At 42.5% G+C, this 21,509-nt stretch overlaps 3 protein-coding genes across 4 annotated transcripts; 2 read left to right on the plus strand and 1 right to left on the minus strand.

Annotated features, from left to right (window-relative positions):
- Positions 1–3,199: 3,199 nt before the first annotated feature.
- Positions 3,200–9,236, plus strand: LOC103717789 (protein TIFY 3-like). 2 transcript variants are annotated; one of them, XM_008806304.5, is made up of 5 exons: positions 3,200–3,534; positions 4,112–4,211; positions 4,304–4,556; positions 4,642–4,699; positions 8,902–9,236. In XM_008806304.5, exons 1-5 carry the CDS (start codon positions 3,368–3,370, stop codon positions 9,020–9,022), a joined length of 699 nt encoding a protein of 232 aa, XP_008804526.3. In that variant the 5' UTR covers positions 3,200–3,367; the 3' UTR covers positions 9,023–9,236. The 2 variants fall into 2 exon arrangements, with proteins under 2 accessions (XP_008804526.3, XP_088577666.1); XM_088721540.2 differs by having other exon boundaries at positions 3,250–3,534; positions 4,472–4,556.
- A 776-nt stretch (positions 9,237–10,012) lies between these two features.
- On the minus strand, positions 10,013–15,857 carry LOC103717806 (uncharacterized). Its single transcript, XM_008806334.6, has 3 exons — positions 15,380–15,857; positions 10,579–10,713; positions 10,013–10,466 (listed from the first exon to the last, which is right to left on the minus strand). Exons 1-3 carry the CDS (start codon positions 15,837–15,839, stop codon positions 10,324–10,326), a joined length of 738 nt encoding a protein of 245 aa, XP_008804556.3. The 5' UTR covers positions 15,840–15,857; the 3' UTR covers positions 10,013–10,323.
- Positions 15,858–19,761: 3,904 nt separating this feature from the next.
- Positions 19,762–20,712, plus strand: LOC103717790 (uncharacterized). Its single transcript, XM_008806305.5, has 2 exons — positions 19,762–20,503; positions 20,630–20,712. Exons 1-2 carry the CDS (start codon positions 19,882–19,884, stop codon positions 20,710–20,712), a joined length of 705 nt encoding a protein of 234 aa, XP_008804527.1. The 5' UTR covers positions 19,762–19,881.
- Positions 20,713–21,509: the final 797 nt, after the last annotated feature.

Consider the following 21,509-nt stretch of genomic DNA (forward strand, 5'->3'; position numbering starts at 1 on the left):
TGTCTAGAGTCATCCAATAATTGCCTCCTAACTAGCAAATATATGTTGTGATTAGACAGGACTGGAGGAATCTTCTACAATTGGATGAGCACCAGCTGTCCACCAAGTGGTTGATGTAGAATATGGACCGTTCTAAGTTGAGAATGCATTTAGTTCACGGCCAGAATCGAAATTATAATCGAAGACAAGATCAAATTTGATTGTAATAGAAATCGTAATGATCCTATTTTCTGACATATTTAGTTTGTTACTGTGATTTTGGAAAATTTAGATATTTTCATTCTCTTCCAAAATTAGAATAGAAATAAAACTCTTTCCAACTAAATTGTTGATATGAAAATCATTTATTTCAATTTTCATTTCAGAGCTTAATTCTCCTCTGCTAAATTTGTCCAACTATAAATACAAGAGACGTAGTTATAAATGAACGAAATTTTTATCTAATCAATATTCATCTATTTTTTAACAAGCGCATTTGCACCCTTTCAACATAAATGGAACTAACTGGAGTTTTAATCAAGTGTCAGGTTCATCCGACATTTCAAGAACCAGTGCAACTAAATCTATAATTGTGGAATAGGTGGAGTATACGACAATTATCCGTATGCACCAAGATCTAATGGTGCTTTCGTTAACACGCCCTGGAAAGTGATATTTTCCCCCCTGAAGGTGTTTTCTCTCTCATCCAAGGAAGATTGATGCATAAGGCGTCTTTTATGGTTGTTGGGATAACTACAAGGAAAGGAAAAAAAACAAAACAAAAAAAAGAATATGATAGATGAGCCCGGATGCTATCTATTAGATGTTTGAATCAGAGAGGACCAGTTTCAAATCACCGGTGTTAGACGCAAAACCGAACATTTGATGATTAGACCGAATAAAAGGAGCCATCCGTTGGAGTTGCAATCACCTATTTTGCAACAGTACATAGATAAAAGGAGACGTAGACTGCACTTGTCTAGTATGGAGACATCCGAACCTACGATCACATCGCAGACCAGTAATAACAAATTCTTTGTATTATGAAAGGTAGTATATAAATAAGCCCGCCACCACCAGCTTAAAGATGCTGTCTGCCGAACTCGAATTTTAAAATTGGATATGGCAGAATGGTATCAGAGCTTGGATTTAAAATTACTGACAATTATGATAGAAAAACTCAGAGTTGTATTAGAAACTGTGGCATGAATAGTATCAAAGTTTGAAGTTTGAAATTTTTAAAGATTACGACGGTAGTAGATATGGTTTCGAATATAAAGTGTGTGTATATATATATATATATATATACACTGCAGCTGACGAGTCTCTGGGGCTTCCTCGTGAGAGCCAAGTACGGAGATCCGATGGATCGAGAGATTTGCTCCCGAGCTCTTGAGATGCTGTCGAAGATCAGATAGAAGATTGGTGATGGCCGAGGTGTAGATATCTTAAGGGATTGCTGGTTGGCCGATCTGCCGTTATGTCGGTGGCCCACCCTGTTCAACCCACAATGGCTAGAGGAGAGTAGAGTAGGCGATATGATTGTACCAGGTGAGCAGAGATGGAATAAGGACTTTGTCAGACAGGTATTTAGCAAGCAGCTGGCTGAGCGGGTGTTAGCGATGCCTCTTTTGGTGGGTGTGGCTGAGGACAGGAGGGTGTGGGGCCGGACTGGTAGAACAAACGTGAGTACAAGGGACGTACTGGAACTGATGAGGAGGCTGGCGGCACGATAGATTGAGGAGGGTTGAATTTGGCGGTTGTGCCTTTACCCCCGTGTGGCCTTATTTGTCTGGAAAGTTGCTTGGGGGCGTTTGCCCACCAGAGGAGTACTGGCTCGGTGAGAGGTCAGCATACCTCCAGGTTGTTGGGCTTGTCCGGAGGTGGAAGAGTCTATCTACCATGTGCTTTTTGGCTGTCAGCGGGCTGTCCAGATCTAGGAGTGTGCGTCAGTTTTCTCCGGTTTGACACAACGGTGGTCATCGATAGAGGATTTTCTGATCTTTCTGAAGGAGTCCTCTCCGAAGCCTGCCTTGGTGAAGTAGAGGATTAGGGTGACCTATCTAGCTTATCATAGATGGTAGGATAGGAATGTCCGAGTCTTTGAACACAGATGTGCGCAGCCGAGGAGGGTGGTGGATCGCCTTGGTGGAGCAGAAGATTAGGGCGACCTATCTAGCTTATCACAGATGGTAGGATAGGAATGTTCGAATCTTTGAGCACAGAGGTGCGCAGCCGAGGATGGTGGTGGACAGGCCCTTTCTTCATACAGTGGAGGTCCTTGGTGTCCCAATGTCGTTGTCCCTTAGGTTCACTAGGAAAATCTGGGGCTCTCACTCTGCACTTGTAGCGTCCAGAACCACCTTCGTCTCCTAGGAGCCCCCATCCTATGGTTTCCTCAAGGTGAACTTCGATGGTAGTGTCAGGGAGGACGAAATGCCGGTGCAGGATTTGTTATCATAGATCAGGACGTCAGGTTTGTGACGGTTAGGGGCCGACAGATATTCAATCAGACTGTGGTCGATGCCGAGGTCAGAGTGGGAGGGTATCTCCTATGTAAGGCTAGTGCTGGGCGCGAACCGTGTTGTCCTGAAGGAAGATTCAGCCATGGTGATCAAGTAGATCCAAGATTCGGATCGTGCAGCTGGCGGGCTGCGGCTGTTACTTGGCATCCATAGTCTTTTAGGGGAGTGCGCCTCCCACCGGGTTGCCCATATCTTTCAAGTGGCAAATAGCGCGGCAAATTGGGTGGATCCTTTATGGCTCATTATTCTAGAGATTTTGTTTGAGGTAATCACGTCTTAATTCTGTCTTCTATGTATTTTTTTTTTTTTTCGACTTTATGAGCTGCACCCATACTTATTATATATAGGTCGTTGGTGTAACTCTATATATATATATATATATATATATATATATATATATATATATATATATATATATATATATATTGGCGACAATGGGAGCGATTCCTTGGAACAGGAGAAAAAGGGTTAAAACATTAAAATGCTCGCAGGCCGGTCAAACAAAGGACCATCTTTTGTGGTGGGCCACTTCTAACAGGCGTGCACGAGAAACGGTAGGAGGAAGAGAACAAGACGGTAGAAACAATGCGACGGTAGTTTAAAAACCAAAAACGCCATGTGATTCAATTCGAAAGTCTTATCGATTGGATCATACCAGCATTTGCTTTTATATGTCTTTTTAATTCCACCACCCTCCTTTTAAAAGCCAGCGGGACAGATGGGCATGCGAAGTTGGGAACAGAAGTAGCCTCAAAAGAAAAGAAAAGAAAATAATAAATAAATAAATATACACCCACGTGTCCAAATTTCTCTCCCTCTAATCCTCCACCTCAAAGGGCCCTTTATAATCCATCGCCTCTTTGATGGTCGGAGGCAGGATGGATCTCGGGGAGCCGGCAAGCGGCAAAGGAGCGAAGAAAATTAAGGAAGAGGAGACCGCCAAAATGAAGCCGGAGGCGGTGGCGGCGCAGGACGGGAGCGCGCTCTATCTTTCCCTCAAAGCGGCGACTACTGCGGAGTCCAGCAGCAGGTATGCCGGTGGAGGGAAATGGTTTGGGTTTTATGGTTTGATTCATGGCGAAAGCTAGGGCTTCCAGATTTTTTTCCCCCACCCGAATCGAAGCCGTCGATGATTTCCGGAGAGAAAAAAAATTTGGGGATGGCGCCTAGATCAGAGATTTTGAGGGCTCCCGTTTCCATTTTCTTTTATTTTTTTCAATAAGAAAATTGTAATCCGTTAATTTCTCTCTTCCCCTTGTTTCTCTCCGTGTTTCCTTTTTTTTTTTAAATTTCTGGTTAAGTTTATTTTTTTTAAAAAAATTGCTCGACCGTTTTAATATTGGTGGATTTATCGTACAATAAAGCAATAATTATGTTGGCCCCGTCCATCCCTGGCTTACACGCTAAGTTTCTAATTTATTTACCGGTAATTTGTGAAGAATAAATCCAAGATAGAGAAAAAAAATCTCGTTATCTAAAGTTTGACGCTGAAATTCCCATGTAGTTAATTACTGCCTGGTACTTTTTTTTTTTTTTTTGTTAATCCTGTGACTGCAAGCGTCTATGATCTTAATTCACACTTGTTGGTGGTGAATTATGCTTTGGAGGAACTCGGCAACCCCAATGTGGAGCGCTCCGGCCGGTTCGCAGCTCACCATCTTCTACAACGGCGCCGTCAGCGTCTACGACGCCGTCCCGCTGGAGAAGGTTAGCTTCTCGCCTTCCGGTGCCCTCTCTTGCTTTCCTTTCCACAAAACTGATCGATCTCGATCTCGACCTCGACCTCGGCACTGCGACAGGCCCAGGCGATTATGCTCATCGCGGCCGCTGCGGCCGCTGCGGCTGCCGCGAAGAACATCAATGCCGCTGCCGCCAAGGCCCCGGTAATGGTCGGCCAGAATCCTGCTGCTGCTGCTGCTGCGGCGGCGGCGGCTTCTCCGGTGCTCACGCGGTCTCTGTCGCTGCAGAGCTCCTCTGCTGCTGCGGGAGGGGCATCACCGCAGAACCAGCTCATTCCCAACCCTGGCAGCTCCCTCTGCAAGCTTCAAGCTGGTACGTCGGGCTGTCCTCCTTGGTTTATTTTTATGTCTTTGCTCAGATTTTGAGATCTCTAATCAGGAATTTTGTCCATGCGCAGAGCTACCTATTGCGAGGAGGCACTCGCTTCAGCGGTTCTTGGAGAAGCGCCGGGACAGGTAGATTTCCCTTTCACCTTCACTTCCATGTCAAAAACAACAGCTTTGACCCCTCTCGCAACTTCTCATGCAATTAGCTGGTTACCTGGTATTTCGGTCAATAAGACTTCATACTCTATTTTCGAATGAATTGATGGGGCTCGCCCAATCTCTCTCTCAACAAGAAAAAGGACTTGATAGTATTGTAGATCAGCGGATGATCACTTAAAGATAGGGCCTAGTAAACAAGAACAGTTCCTCTTAATGAAAAAAAAAAAGAAAAAGAAAAGTCCACTCAAGAGGGTATTCCCCTTTTTAAATGTTGACTTGAAACCAAATTTATGAAATTTTCATTATCTAGTCTTAGTTATCAAGGATCTCCCCCAAATTTAGGAGATGCAAATCGAGAGAGATGCACCACCATAAGGCTTTGTGGTCTTTAGTTACCATTTGCAGAGATGGATGCATGCGCACACACCCAGAAAAGACTACTAAGGTGGATTTGTGTGTGTTAGAAGAAAAATGAGTTCAGGTAAGTGCACATGAAGTTTTGTCATTAGGGGTCTGCTGCCCGACAACCCCTTAAACAGTCGCTAAACTTGTTTTCAGGTTCTTTAGCTGTTTAATTCCTGCTAGTTTAGCATTTTCATTTGATATGGATTTCACATGCACATCATATGCCACAGTCAGCCCTTTTATGAGTCTCTTTTAGAAGCTAAAGTTTGAGGAAAGCAAAACGTGAGACTGAAGAAGACATGATGGGGTTCTTGAGAAACCTTTGCACAATCCTCTCCTTTTCCCGTTATAAACTAGATCGTGGATGGTAGCTGATGGTAAAGTGGGAACTACATACCATTCACAAGTAAATAGTAATTCCTTGGATCCTTATAAGTGCTTTCATGCAAACCCTTTCCTAGGATACCTTGAGATCATGGAGGATAAAAAATTTAATGTCGTCGTACAGTACGATCCTGGTTGCTCTGCTTGACCACCGGTTTGCTTCTCTGTATGCATGGACTACCTTCTATCATAATTAGCAAGTAGTTCTCCTCTGATGTTTGTTGCATTTACATTAAAGCAAATTTTATTCTCCAAGGATTCTCCTTCGCTTCTGCATCTGGTGCATTGCCTAATTGAATTGAGTACTATCTATTCAAACTATGGCTTCCATGGTTGCTCCTTTTTGTCTCTCTGTTTCACTGATCCAATCTATTTTGAGAGGCCACCACCTCATCTTAGTCTGAATCCATTATTAGATCCAAACTTTCTTTCTGGCTTTAACTTGCTTTGCAAGAGCCTCATCTTCCTTAACCGGCTGTCGTGGCATCTGGTTTTGGGGGTACACACACTCAGTATCCATCATGTTAGACAGTATACCTCCAATCGAGTCCTTCCTTTTAGTCTGTAAACTTAGATCCTGATCCAAATAAGGCGATCCAAAGAAGGCAAACTTGGTAGTTGTGTTAATTTCTATTTTATCCACACCCAAAGATGGGTAGCTGCATTATCTGAGCTGCACCTTAAGTTTTTCTTTCTTTTACTTGAGCATATACCTGTAGAGATCGCAGCAGAATTTCCTTCTGACAACTACTGTGAGTTGAGTGTGTATGAAAATGGGTAGAAAAACATACCTTTCGCGCCACCAAGGTGGTAGCCTAGTTGGAACGGGGCGTTTGCTTCCAACCAAGTGGTTCCAGATTCGAAACGCACGGGCGTCGATTAAATTTGGGGACCGGATGCCCCACGCCTGGACACGGGGTCTGGAAGCGCTACCGGTCGGCTGGTAGCCTGGGTGGTGCTAGGTGTGATGTACTCACATGGAGGGTCGGGTCGGATAACCGAACCGGCCCGCGGGTGGAGAGTGTATGAGTAAAACCGGCCGGGGTGCCCAATACACGGTCATTTCTACCCGCATCGAACATTCTCCTGGAACATTCTCCTGGCGGGGTGGGGGCCCAGTGGGGGCTGTTACGCGGGGGTGAGCTTGTGTCTTCCTCCCCTCTTCCCCTTTTGTTTAAGCAAAAAAAAAAAAAAAAAAAACATACCTCTCGCCCGACCAATCCAAGACACGAGGAAGCGACAGAAAACGTTTTGATGATTAGTGTGGCAATAAATGGATGCTAAGTTAGCCGATATTTAGAGATTAAAGTTGACCTCTCTTTACCTCAAAGTGGTCCTAAAGTTTTGTAGTTCAATTGTCGTGGTGTGTGGCCGACAATGATAGATGAGGAAATCTCTTTGCCTTAGCATCATATGTGACTTACCCGTGCGACGCAAACAACCGCGTGGGGTTTTAATGAGGTAGGGCCCCCCTTCTTGGTCATCCGCTGTGCCTCGTTGCTGTCCACCAGGTTTCTTTAACAATTCGTCACTGTGGATGCCGTCTCTGGAATTTTATTCCTTTGTCTTTACCTCTCAAGAGAGAGAGAGAGAGATTCTTCTTTATCTTATTCCAGACCAAGAAAAGTGTTTCTAAAGAGGGTATGAGAGAGAGAGAGAGGGGAGTGGTAGTTTGATGAATGTGCTAGTGTAGAGGGACCATCTCTTCAACATTCCTGTTCCTGACCAAGAAAAAGGCTTCTGAATGTAAGCCTTTTAAGTTGTGGAGTTGGTGTTAGTGTAGAGGGACCATCTCTTTTCAGGAGACCCCTGGATCCGCACATCTTAAGGGCAAACTTAGCTCCATGCGATGTGATACCACAACCAGCCCGTCTTGAAGCGTGCCCTTAAGGGGGCATTTTGTATGGGATGATCATTCCAGAATCAAGGGTGATGTGGGTGGAGATACTGAGATCATCGCATTTGGTTGCACCATAGTGATCCTACGTGGCGGAGATCCTAAATCACCTCTACTCCTTAAATCACCATCCAACTCGATGATGGAATATCCGTCCTTAAGGTCGGAAATTCAAGTCACCCTAGGGCAGTGATCCTAAGTTGAAAGTTAAAGACAAAAATAACCCTTAATTTAGTAAAAAATTGATATATCAATATACCATCAATATATTATATCAATGTTATATATATATATATAATATTATGTTGATATTTTATATATATATTAATGATATATATATATATATATTATATTTTAATATATTACTATTATCCTATTATTATTGAAGGATAATTTTAAATTATAGTAGAAATATATTATTATATTTTATATTTATATAATGAAAATATTTAATATATTACTCCTATTTACCTTATTTTCCTAATCTATTATAAGTATAAATAAAAATATTAATTCTATAATGAAAAATAACATATTTTTATAAGATTAATAATTTATAGGAGTAATAAATATATTTTTATAGAATATATTAATAATTAATATATGGATAAATATATTAATATTTTATTATAATATATTTTATATGATTAATAAATATATGATAAGGGCTACTAAAAGTAGAATATGTAACAAAATTATGAACCTCTTATAGGAATTAGCATATTGACTTACATTTTTGATTCATAAGAATTAAAAATACAAAAAATTCATCTAAGATATATCAGGGGTATTTGTGGTTTTATGTGGTCAGTAATCTTGGATCCCTGTACCATGGTGATTTTGTTGGGGTTACCAAACGCCCCCTAACCTGCTCGTGTAAGGGCCCAGATTTCAAGTTGTAAGGTGTGCTTCGCATCATGTGTCAACTACACGTGTCTATAGGTTGAGCCTTCTGCAGTTTGATGCGGTTCGGTAGTGCACATCTACTGATGCCTTGCAAGCATCATGATGTCTCCATCATGCTATAATGTGCGCCTTAGTAGGAGAAGCACAAAAGAGGGCCTTGTATCTTCCCAAACTTGCAATGATCTCAACTGCTCAAGCATTGTGATAGATTCTGATGATCAGTGATTCGAAGTTTGATGATTTGGATCCGGTTACTTCTAGCCACCATGCATAGCTCCCAGAAACTGCAGCGTTTAGTCAAGCAATTGGCCCTCAAACCTAACATAAATTGCTTTGAAGCACATTGCGATTTTAGGAAATTGGAGGGCCTGAGGACCAAAGTAGACTAGAAGGCCTTTGAATCTAGATTTTGAGGTCATCTTGTGTGTTGTTTTTTTTTTTTTTTGGTGCGTCTCACTGTTATTCTTAGGATCATCTTCCATCATGGTGTGCTTTGAATCAAATGATTTACTAGCAATTCTGAGTGATGTTTTACGCCGCTTTCTTATTACTGTACTCGTTTTTGTTCGTTTTTGGGCAGGTTGGTTAGCAAAGCTCCATATGCTCCAGCCAAAACATCAGACGGCATTGAAGCGTCCGTGGAGGGAAAGTCTCAAAATCTCGCGACCCATCAGCGTGGCGCTCCACTCCAATCATCCTAGGATTCAAGTCCATGTCATTGTAAGAACCTTGACCAGGGTTTAGACCTATCCTTTATTTTTTATAAGCTCTTGCTGCTTTGGACTTACTGCTGTAACGTGAATTACATCCTGTGATATCTAATATGTTCTCGTATGTACCATCGGACTATGATGTTTCCGATTATGAAATCTGTTTCAAGACGTTTCTGAGTATGAAATTCTAGCCACTTTTTAAGCTGTCGGTGATCATATAAAATTATGGTTTTAAATTTGAAATCTTTAGCCCTCTCAGCAATCTAGATGCTACTACAACCACAAAGTTTAACATGGATACCATCACACTGGGTATTAAGGTCCAAAAATTGTCCCTTGCGCCACGTTTGCAATGGTGGCTAATTGTAGATTACAATCAATGGTATAAGATACATGCAAAGAAGCGTTCTGCATATCATGTACATAGGAAATTAATAACATGGAAGCAGATATAAGTTGCTCATGCAGTATCTAACGCTCGCCTCACGCAAAATATTGTTTTATCTTAAATCTCCTCAAGTACTTAATTCTTTCAGAGAGGATTTAAACCTAAAAGAAACATCAGTCTTGTCGTTTGATGGAACAATGCTGAGTTTTGGATGGTATCTGACAAAAAAAGGGATGCCAATTACTTTTCAAGTGCAACTCCACAGATTGGAGGTGAAGGCCAGAAATGATATTTTGGATGATTTAAAAACATTGCATACAATGCAGGTGACACAGATCAGGTGGTAAATTCCCGACCTGCAGCACCTCACACTGGTTTGAACTTCAAGAATTGACATCCCCTCTTACGCAGACAGAACTAATTGGAAGCCCTAAAGATGTTCTTCTGTCAACTAGGACGAGTAACAAAGCAAGATATGAATCAAATTGAAGATGTAAAAGAAATGGCAGAAATATGCCCATGCATGAATTTTCCTTGTCCGCTGAAATGCTGCATAAACCAGAAAATCTAAGCACAGATGCAATTGCAGCTAAGATAAAAAAAGCAACAAACCATAAAACTGTTTTTAAGCAGTTACATGTAAGCAACAGGAATACAAGCAAACACCTTTTTCCTACAATTTTTTTGGAAACATAAAAGTAGCCAACTACAAGATTAACAGTTGGGTCATGAAGAGCACCTACTCGTTCCAAAGTCCAAACCATAAACTGTTTTTAACAGCAGACTTAGCTATCACAAGATGGACGAAAAGGACAACAGGGTATTGGTTATCAGATGAAGAGTGCTAAAAGGACACTCCGAAACAAGAAGCATCAGAACCAAAGTCCAGTGACCGCAGGTATCATGCATGTGTGCTGCGCAGGATTCCGTGAAAATAGCCACCAACCATGACTAAAGACACAAGAGATACAACACCTGCAGGAAATATCTTCCCAGACTTCTTGAAGCGAGAACCCATCACGGCCAGCAGTGCTGCTGATATACCTGAAATGTTTGAAACAGTAAAGCCGATGACTTGGGAGGGAAAGGGGGGAAATGGCCAAACTTCATAAACTTAGAATTGCAGTTGAAGAGTCTGACGGAATCCATCTCCTACCTAGCCCCAATGATGATGCAAAAGCTGGTCTTACTGGAAGTTGCGTGTACACATAATACAGTAGAGTGGCTGATATCCCTCCAGCAGCTAATGACTTCTGGCTCCCACTCTTGACATATCCCATTACTCCACCCACTTATATCATTCAAAAACAAAAAGTTTAAGCTTGAGACACAAGAGAGTGTTCTAGACTTGTATGACATGCAATAATAACAAGAATAATTCGACAAGGTTACTGCTGCAATCCAACTTATACGGCATCTATCAAATTGCCATAATATAGCAAAAAGGACAGAAAAAGACCAAAACTACAAAATTAGAATTAAAAAAAGTTAATTAAAAGAAATGAAAGAGAAGCAAAATGATTGAAACATTGTTGGTAAAGTTTATCGCGATGCTTAACACAAATCTATTATCTATACACAGTGTTTTGGCACTATATAGTGGATTGTCTTCATCCTAAACAGCATATTTCTATTCAAACCTAATACATTTAACAATAGTCCCTTGATTCGACAATGGTCAAATTATTGACAACTCCTTCAGATTCATTCCTATTTCAAAATCTATTTAATAACAAAAACTAATTCTGAAAAAAATAAAAATGGAAACTGCACGTCAAGAACAAGTTCGATCACTGTAGTGCCAGACCATGTTCAAACAAATGGTAGATCATAAAATATTGCAAAGTTTGACATTACTAGGGGAACAATGAGCCAAATACAAAAATAGTAGACCGGTGTTACCTTGACACTCACATCCAGCTCCAAAAATCCGTATCGGATAAGTATCCGAGCCAGATATGCATCAGATACTTAGATATTTATGAAGTTTTTTAGTACTAACTTTAGACTGAAAGAGAATTGAACTACTCCTATAATGATTGAGTTGAAGTCTTCTAACAATGATTTTGATCCTCTAAATTTATATTAGGAGTGAGTAGCTTTTTTTTTTTTTTAGATTTGTTAAGGATTTAAATATCGAAATAACTTCGCAAAATATTATTTTGCTAACATACTTGAGTTAATTGCAAAATTGGAATGAATAACATATATACCGAAAGATCTTAACAAACAATATCTTTTTAACATCTTCTTTTTAATGTTTAAACAGATAATGTTTCAATATATAATTTAGTTAAATTTATATAATATCCTATTTATGCTCGTATCTCTCTTTTTACCTCTTGCCGAGAGTCAGATATTTGGATACATGTATGAATCTTATTCTTGTATGTGTGTCCATGCTGCACCGCATTAGACATGTAAGAGGATTGTCTTTAGCCTAGCTTTCAGAAAATCAAACCAGTTCTTTCATATGCCATGGAACTGTATGAGTCTCAGCCGCACTGTCAAAGGTTATCATGAACAAAATTTGTGTCCATGGATCACCTTCCCAGGTTTATTTTATTGTAGTGGAAAACCCCCATAGTTATCAATACTTGAGATGCAAATAGGAAGTGCCAGTTGATGTGGCAGCACAGTCCCAAGTGACCGGTACCTGACTTGAACTGCAATAGGCCTGATCAGGCCCCACACGACCTGGTCAAAACATTTATATACTTGTATTCCAATTGTTTTATGAGGTGAAGTTTACATGAAAAACACTCCATACAATATGTGCAATGCATATTTCTCCCAAAAAAATGTGCAAAGCATATATTCTTTATATAAATTATCTATAGGCCAGCTTAGATTGAAATAGGTATGGTATCTTGTCAAGTGGGCTAACCCAACGAGATTTCAAGAGCAAAATTCAACGTGAACCAAACATTTTTTTTGGGACTGCCAGCTGACTTGATAAGCTTACTCATGGGTATTCTCTAATCAACTTAAATCTCCCAATGTTTAAAATTTTGGTTAGGTATTGGACTCCTAAATGCTTTCAGCAACTCCAACCTTGACTTATCCTTTTTGACAATTGTACTAACAAAATAACCAAATTGTAATTTACTTTTAACTTTTATATGTATAATAAATTTCCAATTATTGATGCATGACAGACAACCTCACCATTGTATATGCAAGAACTTTAACCTTAAGATGCCTGGTCATCCCTTATTTTCATATCCCCATAGCAGAACCACATTAAGTGCAAGACTAACTATATCATTTAATCTCATTTCATAGGCAAGAAGGTAATCCAGATCAGAGGAACATAAACCAGGTCTCTCGAAAACCTGTAGCAGTCTTGCATTGAAAATAGTTTTCTGGTAAAAGCCACACCAGAATGCTCATAAATGGTCTCACATGAAAAGATTCTGTAGATATTTGAAGTATAGAGCATGATGATCGAGAATGGACAACAGGTTTAACCTCCTCTCTCAGATATAAATTTTCAAATAATAGAGGCTTCATTGTCCAAAAACTTGCTAGGCTATTTGGGCTGAACATGTATAATTACGAATTAAGTTTTTCTATAATGCCGCCCATTATGTTGCATAGAAATCAGCAGTGTTACTTTTGCTTATTAATGTGACACTTGACTCCGAGTTCGATTTACTAAAACCTCAATAAAGATTACCACAAGATGTGGCTATGTTCATTAATTTATAGATATGAATAAAAAGAGGTATCGCATATCTACCCTTCTACATGTGGCTCTCAGTGTACTTAATTTCTAAATTGCACTCACACCTGAAAAACCCAGAAAGGTGCACTTATGCCCCTACCATCACACTACACCCCCTACCATCTCTGCTTAAGGTTATGTAACCTATCTACGATCAGTTTAATAATAGATTTGTGAAAGATAACACCCTTTTTATGTTACATTTGCACAAGATGGTTAAAAGGGGCAAAAACCTACACCTTTTAATGTCATTGCTTGGCCTCAAAAGCGCATGCAAAGCTTGAGCAGAGGAGAAAAACGAAATGCATGGTACATTCACAACATGGTGAGGATGAGCTATCTACTCCCTCTTCCTTGAACCCTCGAATCCTCTCGATTGTTTTCTCTTGCCTAGCAAAATAAGCACAACCATCACTCTCAACATGAAAAGGATCAGTGGCCTATGCCCTTGTCCTCAAACCCTTGCATGCTCTAAATTGCTCTCTTTGCTTGTAACAGAAATCAGATAGAACCTGAAGTTAAATGGTAAACTTACCCATGTACTTCCCCCAACCCACCAGCTTGTCTCCCTTTTCTTCCTCGTTTTATCCTGTTTGCGATATCCTTAGTTGTCCCTAAGACCCCTCCCCCCCCCCCCCACCCTCCCCCCTCCTCTTCCTCATTGGAAGAGGAGAGGATGGTGTCCTCGGAAGGTAATTGGGAAAGATATAGGTCTTTAAGGGTGTGTTTACTTGTGGGACAAAGTGGATTTACCCATGACAGACCCACCTTTCCCTGATACATTTTGTTTTCTCCCACCAAACACCACAATTTATTCTGAAACAAGGATGTTGCTTTAGGGGCACTTGTGAAATTTCTAAAAAACTTTTTACTCACTTATTCGATCAAACCTGGATAAGCTTATTCAGGGGAAAAAGCTATAATAGAGTTATTCCTCTCTTTTACTCCATTTTCAACCCCAATATTCCCTCATTTTCACTTTCTCTGGTATATGATAGCATGTTTGGAGGATATACATGCAAGCTGTAACTTCAAAGGTAAAAATGCTAAAACATATATTGCTATAATTACATTTGCAAAACATATATTGCTATAATTACATATGAAAAACGTAAGTGAAGTTTGGAAAATAATATAGCTCGGACAAATGAGCCATAATAAGGTGGTATTGCTGCGTTTTGTACCATGACGTATAACATGAAACATTCTTTAAGCATCATCAAGAAGATGCACATTTTATATCATGAAGAAGCATGAGCATGTATCAGGCTAGTGTGATCATTGTCCTAGCATGTATCATTATATACCACATAAACAAACACATGCATACACATCCATGCATGTGCACATGCACACAATATCGCACACCGAGAGCCCTAACTTCCACTAAATTTGTATCTTTCTTGATTGTTTCCAAAATCATGACTCCCATGTCAAACAAAACATAATCAAACCCAGTTTTCTGATAATCCCCTTAAATCAAACAGAGCATTTTAGAAACTGGAACTTATTCTGGGACACTACAATCTATACATCACAAATCCCATTTATGGAAGTTCCATCTGAGAGTACCTCTGAAGCCAATATCACTCCTCCTTTAACAGAGGATCGGTGATACAGAGAAAGATAAAAACCAAAAAGTTCGATTTTCGGACATGACACGCTAGCAACGCCAACCAACAGACTATATTACTATTGCAAACAATCAGACCTTTTCAAAGAGCAGATCATAGTAAGCTATTGTGACACATGTCTACAACAGAGAGAATTCTCTTTCAAAGACTGTTTCAATTGTAATGAACCGAAAGAGCCTATTTCAATTCCTCCAAACCCAACATCAATTCATTCAACAGATTCTTATTTTGGGAATCGCATGCCACCAACATCTACTGAAGATAGCACAAAAATACAGTGGCCGTGCATTCAAAGATACCTTATTGAGATTACCATTGATTCCAGTTTTGCCAAAAAACATAAATAGCTCCTATGCAACATTATTCAAATCTTGAAAATGAAAGGCCTAGATTCAACAAATATATTAACACAGAACAAATACAAAATCACTAACTAATCAGTAGGCTATCATCTCCACCTTTCTAATTTCAATTCAGATCACAAAATTAGCATACCGCGGGGAGGAAATTAAAACCAAAACCCAATATTAATCAAGAGGGCAAAAGACATAAATGGGAAGACATTCAAATGGAGTGGTGAATGGGAATGGGATCACCTCCGACGAGGGCAGCATAACCCAGCGTCAGCTTCTGAGACATGGACATCCCGTTCATCTCCTTCTTATCCTTATCCGATCCCCCTTCGCTATCCTCGGGATCTCCCCCGCTATCGTCACCACCACCTCCGCCTCCGCCGGAACCCTCACCACCACCACTGCCGTCGCCGCCTCCCCCTTCTACTTCGACTTCCACGGCCACCGGATCGACGGCGATCGCGGGCGGCGCGGCCTCGGAGTCGGCGACAGCAGTGACGAAGCAGCCTCTTTTGGAGCGATCGGCAGCTAGTGTAGGGACCGGGAAGCTGCCGACGATGCCAAGGTCAGTGGGTCGGAGGGCGGCGGAGGGAAGAAGAGGGGAGAAGAAGGGCTTGGACTTGGAGGTGAGAGAGGGGGAGGGGCGGAGGAGGAGAGAGGACTGGGAGTGGTAGGGCGTAGAAATGACAGCGGTGAAAGCCATCTTGAAGCTTTTCTCTCGCCCCCATGGAACGTTTTTAGAAGAGCCTGAGTCAAATGACCGGTGGTGATCTTACCTCCTTCTGGGCCGCTTAGGCCCATGGCTGTTCTTTTTTTTTTTTTTTGGTACACAGCTCCTCACACCATACGTATATAAGTACCACTATTCGGATCAGACAAGAGATGCTGACTAAACTAAAAGGAAGCATCTGCCTGGTTCACCCAAAGAAAACCCTCCAAGTAATATGCCACGTAGGAGGCTACCTAGTTGGCTGCTATATTAATCTTCCGGTAAACATGAGTGGCCCTAAAGGAGCCACACTCCTCAGCCATCCATCGTCTGTCAAGGAGCAAGATCTGCCCATCCGACTCAGAATCTCATGCACGGACCCCCTTAATCACAGAGGCCGAGTCACCCTCTAGGTAGATGTACTTCGCACACAAAACGCTCCTCGCAAAGGAGATACCCTTCCATGTCGCTCGCAGCTCCGCACCAACAATAGAGGTGTCAAAAATCCATCTCCCAGGCCCATGGTTGTTAACGGTTGATTGACGTGTTTGTTCTTTTGGAACGATGGGTTTGTAATTATGAATCGGTTACTACGCTAGACTGATGGCGGCCGAGGGAAAACGGATCTTCGATACTTATGTCTTTAGTGTTGGTTTAGAGCCGCATGGAAGAACATCACCTATACGAGGTTTGTTTTGAATGCAGACCACATCTTCCTCGAGAAAAACTCGGCTAGAATAATCAAGTGGATTCAGGGTTGGCGCAGCAATGCTAGTGGGATGATGTTGTTTTACGACATGTACAGACTCTTGAGAGAGTATGACTCAATTTGGGCCAGTCATGTCTGCTGGAAAACAAACAGTGCTACTGACTGGGTTACCTCCTACGCGGCTCATCACTCCGGAGGTTTTTTCTGAGAGAACTACGTGTTTGCTCCTTTTTTTTTTGCTAACTTTTTTTTATATAATTTTGTTGGCTGCACCCACACCTGTCGTGTGTAAGATGCTGTTATACTTTTTTTTTTTTTTGAATTGGTTGTCCTTCACAAATCAAGTTCAAATTAGAGCAGGTTTCATAAATGTAATCATGAAGATTCATTTCAGTATAAACGATGGGATTTCTGATTGTTGGTTGTTGTCACCAAATCGAATTCAAATTAGAGAAGGCTAATAAATATTTTAATGAAGATTCATTTCATATTAACTAATAATTTAATTATTGTTTAGCAATACTGGGAAAACTATGTCACAATTTCTATGGCTTTCATGTCTTCCACTCCCTGCTGAGAAAGTGTGGAGACAAAAAAAATTCTTTCACTAAATGCACGGTAAGCTTCCGAATCCACAGTCGCAAGTGCATGGAAATCTAAAATTTCCATCTGAGTTGATCATGACGAGGACTTAAACCAGAGCACAAATCTGAAATTTCGGAATTGTAATCTAATTTGCCATGTGAGCTTTCTTCAAAAACACAAACAAAGAAAAGAACTTTTCCATGTGAGCTAGATACCGTTTATATTGCTTAAAGCCTTTAAAGATTGGAATATTTATTTCTTGGTCTCGGTGCTAAGAATCTTAGAGACGTAATTAGCAAGATTAAAAAGTATTGTCTTCTGAAATCGAAATATACAGCATGCCTTCATATGTATTGACTGGCTTTCTTCTTCTAACTCTCTCCTCGTTAGCTGAATAATCATTTGTTGGGGGGAATAAAGTTTCCCCCCAAATAACATAAATGCCCCTAAGAAGCCGTACAACCTCCGACCCCGGACAGCCGAAGTCAGCGTCCGACCTCGGAACGCTCGGCCACAAGACGACCGACCCCGAAACCTCCGACCTAAGAGAAACCCCGATGTCCGAGGACCGTACTCTAACACCCCTCCGGCATTTATTGCGCATGGCCGCTGTAATCTTCCGGCACACTCAACAATAAATGCGGATCTCTGGCTTACTCCACCATTAATGCGGATCTCCGGCTTACTCCATAATAAATGCGGATCTCCGGCTTACTCCACCATTAATGCGGATCTCCGGCTTACTCCATAATAAATGCGGATCTCCGACTTACTCCACAATAAATGCGCATGGCTCCTGACATCTACGGATCCCCAGCTCTCCACGGCAAATCGACCCAGCAGGGTCTAGTCGACTATGATAAGTCTCTGATCTCGGCCATACCGCCGACATCAGTGCAATGATTCGCCTGACCGAGCGCCGACCTGAACAACATGCCAAGCCGTACTACGGCCTCGCCCTGTTACATCACAGGTAAACCGACCCCCGCATATAAAAGGGAGCCTTGGCCTCTCAAGAGGGGATTGGAACATTCATACACCCAAAAATCACTGTTTATCTCCTTCTCCCCACTATTTGCCCCCTCCCTGACTTGAGCGTCGGAGGGCCGGCGCCGGAGAACCCGGCCACCGGTTCGTGTGCAGGCACTCGGACGGAGGACGCCGCCAGCCAACGGATCGCCGCCCCGCTGCGAGGACCTGCTGTTCCTTCTCTCCGACCGCCTCGGACGGAGGACGCCGCCCGCCGACAGACCGCCGCCCCGCCGTGAGGACTAACAGTCGCTCCCTCTCTTCGACCGAAGATTGCCCCCGGGTCCAATTTCCAGCAACATCATTCATTTAAAGAAATAAAGTATTATATTTTATATGACTAGAAAACTTGATAGGGCTTAAATTGAGAATGTTCCTCTTCTTCCAAGGATACTTTGTGCTGCCTGAATTAGCAAAATGTTATTGGTTAACCAAATATATAGTACTCAAAGTGTGAACAGCATTATTTTCCAAAATCAATAAAGTTTAGGTAACATATTTTAAGAGAAACCTACTACATTGTATTTTGACAACATTAGTTGATCACCATAGAGGAAGAACTGTGCATATCCTTTGCTGATGCTTAGCCCAAAGCTTTTATTTTCCACCCAAGGAGGAAGAACTGTGTAAATAGACTATAACAATTAACAAAGTTAAGAAAAAGGAAAAGTTATGTATTTGATTAGAGTTTGTAAAGCATGCAGCAGCAAATATACTTACACAAGATAATTTTTTTTTATTTTATTTTTGCTAGGACGGGTAGGTCATATCTAACGAGTACGAATACATCTAATAAAGTCAAAAAATAGAATACCTCGGAGTGCCAGAGGCAACTCCCCATCTTCAGCCCACAGGGTACTGCCAAAGTGACAGACTACATAAGCAGCCACGCAATCCGCAGCCTCATTGGCTTCGCGGTATGCATGCTCAGCTTGAAAAGCCCCTCCATCCCTCACCATAGTCCAAATGTTCTGGAGGAATGGGTGGCCACAGCCGTTACCCCTTGGACCTCTTGGATCCAACTGATAAAGGTGGTTGAGAACACAAGATAATATTCACCCAAGATTTGTTTAGCATTGGGAAAACCAGATGAGTTTGGCATGTCTAAGCTATTTAGAGTGATCTGAAAACCCTGAAAATAGCCAATCAGGAAAACACCCTGAACAAGCGCTAACCCCTGGCTTTTATGGGTGTTGGTGTGATTTGGTATTAGTTGAGCATCCTTAATCCAAATTTAGAGTGAGAAAAAGGAGAGAAGCCCGAGTGAGCCAAATTCTTCGGAGAATCCCATCATTTCCGTTGTGTCCTTCCGCTTCCATCACCCCAATATTAGTTCCCAGCCTCTTCCCCCACCCTCTTAATATAGTTGGCGTGTCACGTCACGCTGCAAGTACAGTTGGTGTCGTCGAAGCTAAGGAGCGGTGGGCATTGCAGCCCGGAGTAACGGACGCCACCTTCTCTTTTATTAGCCTCCCACCCCCACCCCATCCTCCTCCTTCCATCAAGAAAACCATTCCTTCCCCTTCGCCCCCACCCCCCTCCCCTAAGTCCTCTTTCTCCAACCCAGAAGTCCTCCTCTCGCGCGGCGGCCGTCGTCGTCGCGCGCGGTCCCCCGCTGCATGTTCCTCTGAAGCGGAGGGGCAGAGCGGGCTAGCTAGGACTCGCTGCCGTTCCCGCCTCTCCAGCCATTCATTCTTCCCCTACCGAAGGAGGATGGAGGAAAAAAAGACGGCGAAGAACAACATGAGGGAGCGCGGGATCATCTCGTCGTCGTCGGAGAGCGAGGTGGAGGAGGACGAAGTGGCTGTGACCGAGGAGCCCCCGCCGACGTGGGAAAAAGCGAGAGGCGTCGCTGGCGTCGGCGGGCGGAAGAGGCTGCTGACGAAGCAGCTGTCGATGCGGGAGACGACGAGGGAGGCCAAGTGGGAGAAGCGAAGGCGGCAGATCCTGCACCGGAGGCAGATGGTGGACGGGGAGTCGTCCCCCATCAACTGCGGCGGTGGGAGGCTGAGCAGGCTGGGCTCCAGGGTGAGAAGCCTCACGGACGAGGACTGGGACGAGCTGATGGGCTCTATCGAGCTCGGCTTCGGGTTCAATGAAGAAGATGGAGGTCACGATCTTTGCGACACGCTGCCAGCTCTCGACCTCTACTTCGCCGTCAACCGCCAGCTCTCCGACCCCAGGCTCCGGTCCTCGCCGAGCCCTGCGTCCACTCCCACAGCTGCCACCTCCTCGGCGTCGACGGTCTGCGGCAGCCTGAGCCCGAGCAGCCCCCTCGAGCCCCACCAGCACTCGCATTCTTCCCCCAGCGAGTCCTGGAAGATCTGCAACCCGGGTACTGTATTTTAATCCTTTCCTTCTTCACCAAATATTTATCAAGTATTAGTTCTCGTTTCGAGTTTGTGTCTCATTATTTTTTTTTTTGCTGAAAGTGTCTCATTATTTTGGTGCAATGGAACAGGAGACAATCCTCAGCATGTGAAGACGAGGCTGAGGCACTGGGCACAGGCCGTGGCTTGTTCCGTGAGGCAATCCAGCTCATGAGCTTCCAAACAAATACGACTTGCTCTTCCTGAGGAGAGGGGGGGAGGAGCTGAGGAGGAGAAAGGAGAGGCAGGACCGTTTTGTTTGATCTCATAACGCGAACCAGCTATTGTACATAGCATGACTTCTTCTTCTTCTTCTTCGCCCTCTTACCACTTCTGCTTGCTCTCTACTCTCTAGTCTCAACTACATTTACTTCGTGTTTCTTCTTCTTTGTTCTACTTTGTCGTGTTTCTTCTTCTTTCTTCTACTCTCTCTGCCCACCGGCCACAAGTCTTCCTGGCAGGAGGAGAACGAGGGGAATGACTGCAGGGAGAGCCACTCGTAGAGGCCGCCCACTAGGCCATTGTCACTGCACCAAGGAAAGATTAATGTACGATTGGGTATAAGAAAGGGAGGGGAAGGAGAGAGAGAGAGAGGTGGCGTAGGAGGAGGTGGTGTTGTTGTCTCTACCAGGCAGTCAAATCAAGGTCATTGTGGTCCAGCGCAGCAGAATAATGGGGAAGAGGACGGGAGGTACGAACAAGCTAACATTTGATTTGATTGGGGGGGACAAAACGTTCTTGGGCTGTTATTTTTCTTGCTTATTCTAAATGTTACTGAACTTATTTCTTAGAATTAATGCAGCTTACATTCTTAATCTTATATGTCACAATTTGCTATATATATTTTTTTTCAACTTATTGCCTTGTTCAGTTTACACATTACTGTTTGCTCTGTATTTCGGCAATCACAATCACAATTTTTTGTGATTTATTTTGTGCGCTTATTTAGATATTTTTTGCTGTTATACAACA

Source organism: Phoenix dactylifera, chromosome 5, assembly GCF_051530095.1.
Source record: "Phoenix dactylifera cultivar Ajwa chromosome 5, Ajwa_hap1_PhDact_Kaust_v1.1, whole genome shotgun sequence".
Lineage (NCBI taxonomy): Eukaryota > Viridiplantae > Streptophyta > Magnoliopsida > Arecales > Arecaceae > Phoenix > Phoenix dactylifera.

Bases quoted from the DNA above. Each gene is read 5' to 3' on its own strand.
- LOC103717789 (XM_008806304.5), top strand. From the start codon at position 3,368: ATGGTCGGAGGCAGGATGGATCTCGGGGAGCCGGCAAGCGGCAAAGGA. The intron at 3,535-4,111 runs GTATGCCGGTGG...TATGCTTTGGAG, and splicing joins ACTGCGGAGTCCAGCAGCAG to GAACTCGGCAACCCCAATGT. The intron at 4,557-4,641 runs GTACGTCGGGCT...GTCCATGCGCAG, and splicing joins CCTCTGCAAGCTTCAAGCTG to AGCTACCTATTGCGAGGAGG.
- LOC103717806 (XM_008806334.6), bottom strand. From the start codon at position 15,839: ATGGCTTTCACCGCTGTCATTTCTACGCCCTACCACTCCCAGTCCTCT. The intron at 10,714-15,379 runs GTGATCCCATTC...GAATGATATAAG, and splicing joins TTATGCTGCCCTCGTCGGAG to TGGGTGGAGTAATGGGATAT. The intron at 10,467-10,578 runs GTAGGAGATGGA...CAAACATTTCAG, and splicing joins TGCATCATCATTGGGGCTAG to GTATATCAGCAGCACTGCTG.
- LOC103717790 (XM_008806305.5), top strand. From the start codon at position 19,882: ATGGAGGAAAAAAAGACGGCGAAGAACAACATGAGGGAGCGCGGGATC. The intron at 20,504-20,629 runs GTACTGTATTTT...GCAATGGAACAG, and splicing joins CTGGAAGATCTGCAACCCGG to GAGACAATCCTCAGCATGTG.